Genomic DNA, 9,079 nt, shown 5'->3' on the forward strand with positions numbered 1-9,079 from the left:
GTTACAGCCATGCGATAAAAGGGAAGGCGTGTCCCCCGGGCTGGACCGTTGCGTCTGACGAACGACTCCCCCACTAAAGTTAAAGCCTGAAAAAGATGCCGAGCACCATCATGGCATAGATGGGCCACTGACTGAATAGACAAACGAAGCCATCCACTACCGTTCACCTAAGTCACGTACACGTTTGTCCGAACCTTCAAAAGCCAAGAAAGTTGATGGAGAGGGATGAGTTTCCGAGCAATTACCGGAGCTGTCCCAGTCCCTTAAAGATTAATATGCAGAACTACTTTGGTGTACCCTATGGAGGACCGACGCATGCGCAACAAACTAGCCCCCAACAGCTTTTGATTACTCTACAATAGCGGGTAAGACCGCAATCAGCACCGATTTCTTATTGTTTCTTATTAGTCCCTCTCTTTTTTTAAGTGAGTTAAAAATCAGCTTTGTGAGAGTAATCAGCTACTTTCTTTTCCCCAAAAATTGGCGATCAGACCGATTAACTAGCACGCGGGGGGGTGTTGTGGTGCTGGGCTTTCCTAGCAGAACGAGTTCCCAGTCTACAAAAATCGGGTACAAACTGTACATTTGCAAGGCAAACAGAGTATATAGGCTCATCAGTTTTACAGAGAAGCTGGCGAGAGGGATCGACGGTGGTCACGGTGCAGCTCCATGGAAGGCAACAAGAAGTTGAATTAAGCCCCGACCTGAAGCAAAAACCTGCATTTAGAGCACGTGATGAGAACTAGGTACTGGAACAAGATTCAGAGGATCCTCAAGAGATGCTGCCTCGAGACAATACCACTCAATCGCTGGACAACAACTACGTCCAAACAAAAGTAAAAAAAAAAAAAAAGTGCGCGGAACTAGGGTCGCCTGAGTCAAGCAGATATAGTTTAATTACTTGAACGTACAACATGACAGCTCAAAGCTTGACCAAGACTTGGTACTGAACTAAAGTTCGAATAACCTTGATGTTTCAAACTAAATATGATCGACTAAAGTTATTTAATATGCTCAAGCTCGATTCAACTCAGCTCCAAGACTCGATACTACACACTTAAATAAAGCTTAAGTTTGAGTTATCAAAGTACAAAAATAATTAAAGATAAAAGGTTTCGTTTGCAATTATGTTAACTACTAGATTAGGGTTAAAAGCCGCTCAATTCAAGTATACTAAAAACTCAAGTTTGATTTGATATGATGTTAATTCGCCTAAAAAATGAGTGGACCTCCAGTCAAGCAGCTAACAAGTCAAACTCAAGTAACTAACAGGCGCTGCAGATTAAGTGCAGCCTAATCAAGAGATCAAAAGGATATAACGCCTAGACATACACAACAGCCTGGGTCAACATGACTGAGTTAATCACAGGCAAAAGCAAACACCGCTTAGATCATGCCATGAGATCCTCTAAAGGGTCTGCAACAATCTCTCACTCAGGCTCAAGTTGCCCACTAGATTCTTGGACTTTTAAGCACCAAGAACAGTAGCATTATCATCGTGAAACAGAAAAAAATGCCACCAGCCATATATGACTAAGGGCATTAAATTTTCTCTAGGTGTTACGTTTATAGCATTTACTACGACTGGAGAAAATCTGATGCTCTTAGCTGTACATGGCCTAGGGCAATAAAGTTCAATGTGGGTACATATACATAGTCAAAGGCCCCTGTGGTTGATAAATAATAGATATCCTCATAGGGTAATAATGCACTAGACTTGCACACATATTATGGTATATAATTATTTACTGTCCCGAAATCATCAGACGAGATCATCAGAAACCCAAGACATACACAAAAGCAAGATTAATTGCAGCCTAATCAAGAGATCAAAAGCATATAATGCCTAGACATACACAATAACCTGGGTCAACATGACTTGGTACCATGTTAACAACTTGAGCTAACCACAGGCAAAAGCAAACACCGCCTAGATCATGCCATGAGGTCCTCTAAAGGGTCTGCAACAATCTCTCACTCAGGCTCAAGTTGCCCACTAGATTCTTGGACTTTTAAGCGCCAAGAACAGTAGCATTATCATCGTGAAACAGAAAAGAATGCCACCGACCATATATGGCTAAGGGCATTAGATTTTCTCTAGGTGTTACATTTACAACATTTACTACGACTGGAGAAAATCTGATGCTCTTAGCTGTACATGGCCTAGGGCAGTAAAAGTTCAATGTGGGGTACATATACATAGTAAACCTCGCCCCGTGATTGATAAATAATAGATATCCCCATAGGGTAATAATGCACTAGACTTGCACACATATTATGGTATATAATTATTTACTCTCCCAAGATCATCAGAAACCCATACACTGACCGTCATTACTGCTAAAAAAACCCAGAATTAGAAAAGAGTGAAAAAGATTTGGCTTGGCCCAAATAAAGACAGAAAATTATTTTTCTGTTCTCTATTCCTGAAAAATGTCCGGCAAAACTCTTTTTGAGACAAATTTCAGAAATTGTTCATGAAAGCATCGACACTGTATTTTGAAATGGGATATGTTGCACCTTCTCAAAAATAAAAGAAATGAAAGCAAGAACAATTACCATACGATGTAATTACAATGTTAATCCAATGATAAAATTAAAATTATATAGCTAAGATGGTTTTCAAATCACATTTCACCAAAGGCATGTACATAAAGTACTATGTAATCAATGTTATTTCATTACAAATTGAGAACTACCAGAGAACATTCATCCTTATGTCTCCTGTGTAAGCAGAGCAACAAGTTGAGAGCTCATCTCTAATCTCAGTTGTGGGGAAGGGTAATATTACTTTGCTTTGTTGAAAGATTTGTTGGATGTTGTGTCATGGAGTACCAGTGGATGCAGCGGAATGCTAAGGGCCTGTTTGGTAATACTCCGGACACAACTAATTCTGTTCTTTTATTCCTGGGAATCGAAAAAATAAAATAAAGAAATCCATTTGGCAAATTTTTTATTCCTGGGAACAAATATCCATCTTTTTGTTCCCGGGAATAGATTTAGAATAAAATCAAGAAACAGAAAGAAGTTGCTTCTTGCTCCCAAGAACAATTCCTAAAATCAAGTCTAATTTTTTCGTTTCTCTTCTTCTCTTTCCTTTTCTTCTTCTTCCTTACCAAATATCGTCGGCCTTGGCCATGGCTGGCCAATGACCTTACCAAAGCATTGTTGGTCCCTGGTGACGCCGAGCCACGGCAAGGTTTGTCAGCCCGAGCCTTGTTGTGGCTAAGCGAGGCTCAAACTCGCTTTGGCTGGGTGAGCTCGAGCTTGCCCAGATCTGGTGAGACGAGCTCGCTGGCCGGCACAAGGCTGGGCCTCGCGCCACCTAGGGGAGGTCGAGCCTTGTGGTGGCCAGGCAAGCCTCCGGTGAACTTGCCACCCCTCACCTGCCTAGTGAGGCTCCGGTGACCAGCCACAAAGGAGGAGGAAGAAGAAGAAAAAAAGAAAAGGAAGAAAAATATAATAAAAATATTTAAAAAATTAAAAGAAAAAAAAAATTTAAGAATCCCATCAAACATATTTCTATTCCGAGAATATAAATTTTGTACAGTTACCAAGCGCATTCTTTCGCTCAAAAATTATTCTTGAAAACAGAATTTAAAAATATATATATATATATATATTTATGATAAAAATTGTTCACGGGAATAGAATCACTACCAAATGCATCCTAAGAGAGCCAGTTTTTTATCCATACTACTCAAGCTAGTTTGTTCTTATTTCCTATAAAGAGACAGGAATGCAGCCACACATGGTCAGACTCCTTCTATCGTTCAAGTTCAGACATACATTATATTTGCAGTTAGACATTGGATCGAAGGTCATCAAGTCCTCAAGCAGAAAATTCAGTCTGTATTGACTTAGCAGCCTGGTTGTTAGCATCGTGATCCAGTGATCTAGATATTCCACAACGATCTGGATCTCACCAAGTATCACAAACAAGTGGGATCACAGATCGTACAGGTTCAGGATCTTAACAATCATGCTCTCTTTCAGTTCTTAACTTCCAGTTCGTGATAAAGAGACTGGAATGGCCACGTGACAATGGTGCAAACAACAAGGCCATGTCCTATTTTTCTAACTCACAGTTTTTGGTTTGAAGAGATACTTGATTTTCTCCTTCCAGCCTTCAGGCACAGTTAAGCCAAATCCCACGATCCACAACCAGAAAATATGAATGCCACTTTCCAGCCAAAAAATGGAGAAATGGTAAAGTAGCTTATTCAGGCATAGGTGATGTCTAGAAAACTTTTTTATGACAAATGTGACCCATTGTATTCCAACATTAAAAGCAACTTTTGAGGTAAGTGATGAGAGTGAAAAAGACAATGTCTGATCAATTTGATGCAATATTTTATGATCGATTCTGTTTCATCAATCTAAAGAACAACCGACAGTGCCTTTGCAAAAGCTTCACAATTCATGCCCTCTATTAGCTCCAACATTAACTCCCTCAGCATCGTAAATCTATCATGTGCACCACATTTTTTTTTCCATGTATTCAATTAATATTTTCCTTCAAATGCTACCAGACACAATCATTTGCAAAATTGGATAGACAGAATGAAAAGGTGGACCTCCTGCTCACTTACTCAGCATGTCGATTTTCACTTGAAGTGGATATGCATTAACTGAAAAAAGATAAGTTACCAAAGCAGACTCTTACCTCAATCACCTTGACTTAGCATGCACTTCAATGATGTCCTCATCCTCCATTCCCAAACTTTCAGGGGTTGCTGATGGACTGACCTTATCCCCATCAAATGTAAATACTAAATTTTCTTGGTTAAGCTTGACTCTATCTGCATATAACTTGAACAGCCGCTCAAAACTGTCATCCTATAGCAACATGAAGGAAGTTAAGTTCAATGATCATGAACTTCAAGGAAAAAAGGAAAGAAATTACAAGCGTTAAGGAACAAAATGTCAACCACAGTGTGATGCATATAAGTAATAGACAATGTGTAAGTGTTTAAGCGGAATGAATTTGATTGCTAGAGCACTGAAATTGGATCAGGTCTGCTTGGCTTGTTAGGAGAATCAGAAGATAGCCTTCTGAAAGACGTACTCATCATCATTTATCAGGTCCATATGGAATCATTTCAAGAAAGGTTCAAAGGCTCTGCTGCTGAGTAGCTATCAGCAGCAGAGTGGAGAAAGTACTTATTTTACTTTATGAGGATGGCAGTTGCGGAAGAAAGCACTTTTTATAATTATCGTACAGGTACAGAGACTAAACAACCATCCAGAAGGAAAATCATTAGGGAGGTAGTGGCAACAATTCATAATTATACGACAGGTACATGCCATTTAACTGTAGGCAGTTGACTCTCCGATTGCATATCAACAAGGCCTGCTGCACCCAAATCTACCCAATCAGAGATATTCTACCTTATACATTTATTCATAAATGTGCCTGGACAAAATCCAGTCCATTTGACTTAGATAATGAATCTACCTTGAATATTTCAAACATATAAAAATTAAAGAAAAGAAAGAGCCAACAAACCAGCCTATAGATGACCCTGGGAGATTACAGCAAAAGAATCAGAGATGTTAAGTCATGTCAAAGCAAGAACTAAGTTTGGCTTATCAAAAGGATATTCCTTGAATGTGTGTGCAGGTATGTTATAGACCTCATTCCCTGAGAATTGTTCAGCATGCCATTAGTATAATTACACATGACTTAGACTTGTCGCAACATGCCTGAGGATGGCCTGATGTGATTGATGAACTACTATATAGTTTCAAAATGTGCTTCTAAGATCGCAATATTCACTAATTTAAAGCAGCCAAGCAACAGTAGGGAATTACAAGGATTATACTCATTGAGAATCAGCCATTTAACTCAAAAATCAACTCAAATCAAATGTTTGACCAAAAGGGGCCAATTATAAACAAATGATCTTATAACACCAGACTGGCAGGTACCTACTAAACCCAGATGAGGAAAGGCCCAACAGTTTTCCCTACAAACCAAGAAGAAAACTAGCAGAAAATTAAACGAATTCTACTTAAACAAAAATTCCATTTATCCGTACATAAAATCATAAATATGGACGACATGCAACAGCAATACTGAAATCAGACAAGAGACTAAATTCTCTTGTGACAGCCTACATTTGTCACCATCATTCGGCCACTCTGGTTAAGTCATTTTTTTTATACTTACTTGGAGATTAAACACGAAGATATTTGCCCCATCATAATAGCAGTCATAGTTACCTAAAAATATGGTGCTCAATATAGTGGATTACATTAAAGGTTGCTTAAATCGACATCTTCTATCACATTGACTACTAAAACTGATTTGCTTCATTCACTGAACTATCAGACCACACCGGGCAGTCAAAAACCAAAAATACTCCCATGTGCCATTTGGTATGCAATGTTAGATTCTGGTTAGAACTCTTGACCAATTTTTTATGAAGTAATTCACTGAGAAGAATAGATAAATGGCTAAATGGAATGAATGAAACAAATCGCAATTCGCTCATCAATGGCGGAAATATTCCTGAGTAGAATTGACTTCTCTTGTTATTTACAACTCAACATCGTTCGAGCATGGTTCCAACTCTCAGACAACCTCAATGAGCATAGTCTCCACAATGAATAAACATGACTAGTTAAACATTCCAGAGTCCAGACATTTCACAAGCAGAATATCGCGCATAAAGAATTCACAGAAGAAAAAGAAGCAAACTCATATACTGAGTGATATTTGGAAAAAATTTTGAGAATTCAAATGATTACAAATCTAAAAGTCAAGAAAAAACTGAAAACCAAAAAGTAGATGGGTATATAGATGTCCCATGGCTTCATTATTGACCTAGCTGATTTTGTCACCACCACTATCCTAGTCTAACCCTTCAATTGTATGCTTACATAACAGACAGAAGAAAAGGAGATAGTGAGATGTAGATCAGGACTGTCTTATCATTAAACATGACAAAAAAGAAAAGAAGAGTATTCCACATGTCGTCTCAGCCAGCAAAGTGTGCAAATATGCTTATTGTCTAGACATTCTGAATGCAACCATACCAGAAAAACACGAAATTGCTTGGGCCCATCCTTGTCCTGTATCGATATCACTATCTTAGCTCTCTCATATTGAGGCTTTGGTAATTCAGCAGGAGCATCCTTCAAAGATTGAGATGGACTAGAAACCTTTCTCTGAGCAGAATCCTCCACGGATTGTAACCAATCTCTGGCAGATTGTGCACAGGTTTGAAGCTCCTGCTTCAACAACCTAAGGCCAGAAACCTCGTCCAGTTAGCTCAAACAGGTTAAGAGAAGATCAAACTGGACAAAGGAAGAAGTTGGGCAGATACTTGAAATTTCTGAACTCAAGACTAAAATTGACAAATACAAAACAATATATCCAATTAAACTGCAGCTTGCAATACGTATGTAGCAAATCAGACAGTAATTGAGGTGCCTCAAATACCAGCACGCATACTAACTAGGGGACATAATCATTATCGAAATCAATAGGGGAAGTACAAATACATAGAAAAAATTCAGTATCCCAATAATGATCATAAAAATTCAACATCATACGTGATTGCATATGTAAATCTTACAAGTAATATAGTACATACAGCCTGTATTAAATGCAACACAAGTGGTTAACCCTAGAAGATTAGTAAAATAGATTCTGGATGAAGCATAACATACACATGTGTAGGCACATAAACATTGACCAAGCACTACCTCAATTCCTTGAGTGCAGGATCTTCGGGGGGCTTACTCCCTGCATTGGCGTCAAATTTGGGTGGTGGGGGCAGCCAATCATCTTCTTCTTCCTCCTCCTTTCCTTCTTTCTTGTCGTCACAGATAATCACTTGAGGAATGCCATCATTCCCTCCCTTCCCATCCTAATCCCAGAAGACACAAACCAAATGACCAACTATATCCCAACAAATACCTAAACCACAGAAGAAACACTCTAGAACAACCAAATTTAATTGAAAATACTCCGTTCCGCAATCAAAAACAATTCTCCACCACACTAACTTTTTGCAAGGTTCGCTAACAAAAACCTTACTCCGGATACCTTCTGCCGTTTCGAGATGATAATCGGCTCCTCGTCAGAATCATCATCTACAAAAGCAGACCAACCTCAGAAAACTCCATTCAAAGCGATTCCACAATACAGTAACTGAGCAAAAACTTCCCCTTTTCCCAAATCAACCCGCGTCAAAATCCCAAGCAATCGCCGACATCGAATAACAAATTAAAAAAGAAAAAAAAAACCAAACAAACAGTAAACAATCAACGAGCTTCAACACTCGAATTCCAAACGACGTCAGCTAACTCCACCAACCCACCATCGACGTAAACGAACTTGGGCTGCACGCGGCGGTAATCGAACAAGGGCTCGAACTCTTCCTCCACCAACTCGTCCTGCCACATCGTCATCACCACCATCATCACTCAAATCGCAACGGAAAAAAGAAAACGAGAAAAGAAGAAAACGCGACGGAAACTCAGCCGCACCGCCATGTAGCCCGATTTTGGCCAAAACCCGGCAAAAAGCTTCCTCTCGGTCGGCGCAGGGAGGCGCAAAGGAGCGAACTTTGGATCCGGGCAGCGCTGCTCGAAATTGGCACCGAAGGAAGAGAGGAGAGAGAAAGAGGAAGGGAGGGAGAAAACGCTGGGACTCCAACGGAGGCTACGAAGTGGGGGAGGAGGGGGCCGAAGGCGAAAGAGGCCCTTTTGAATAGATTTTTCAATTGGGTCCCCTCGAGTCTTCAATGGATTCAATCCAGTCCTCTGAATTTCGTGGTTTGTGCAATCGAGTACTTTTACCGTTAGCAACACTTGCTGACAACACAATTTGGAAGTTAGAAAAATAGTCAAGACTTTGCAAAAATATAACGTAAGTGGATGTAGAACTATTGAAGGGAGAGGGGGGGGAGAGAATAGACCAACCCCTACTGCCACCGCCACCGCCATCGCCGCCATTTGCGATGCAGACATCATCATTTGCAAAAGGACGGAGGCCAACCTAACGACCACATCGAATTGGAATGAGTTCACTAGGGATGGAAAGAACAAAAGAAAGAAATAGAGGTTG

General features: G+C 39.9%; 1 protein-coding gene across 2 annotated transcripts; it reads right to left on the reverse strand.

Moving 5' to 3' along the window:
- Positions 1-463: 463 nt before the first annotated feature.
- On the reverse strand, positions 464-8,698 carry LOC104453749. 2 transcript variants are annotated; one of them, XM_010068375.2, is made up of 7 exons: positions 8,500-8,698; positions 8,331-8,406; positions 8,057-8,103; positions 7,714-7,877; positions 7,042-7,249; positions 4,667-4,839; positions 464-717 (listed from the first exon to the last, which is right to left on the reverse strand). In XM_010068375.2, the coding sequence occupies exons 1-6, from the start codon at positions 8,503-8,505 to the stop codon at positions 4,672-4,674; spliced, it is 669 nt and encodes a 222-aa protein (XP_010066677.2). In that variant the 5' UTR covers positions 8,506-8,698; the 3' UTR covers positions 464-717; positions 4,667-4,671. The 2 variants fall into 2 exon arrangements, with proteins under 2 accessions (XP_010066677.2, XP_010066674.2); XM_010068372.2 differs by having other exon boundaries at positions 8,048-8,103.
- Between the last annotated feature and the right edge of the window lie 381 nt (positions 8,699-9,079).

Source organism: Eucalyptus grandis, chromosome 6, assembly GCF_016545825.1.
Source record: "Eucalyptus grandis isolate ANBG69807.140 chromosome 6, ASM1654582v1, whole genome shotgun sequence".
Lineage (NCBI taxonomy): Eukaryota > Viridiplantae > Streptophyta > Magnoliopsida > Myrtales > Myrtaceae > Eucalyptus > Eucalyptus grandis.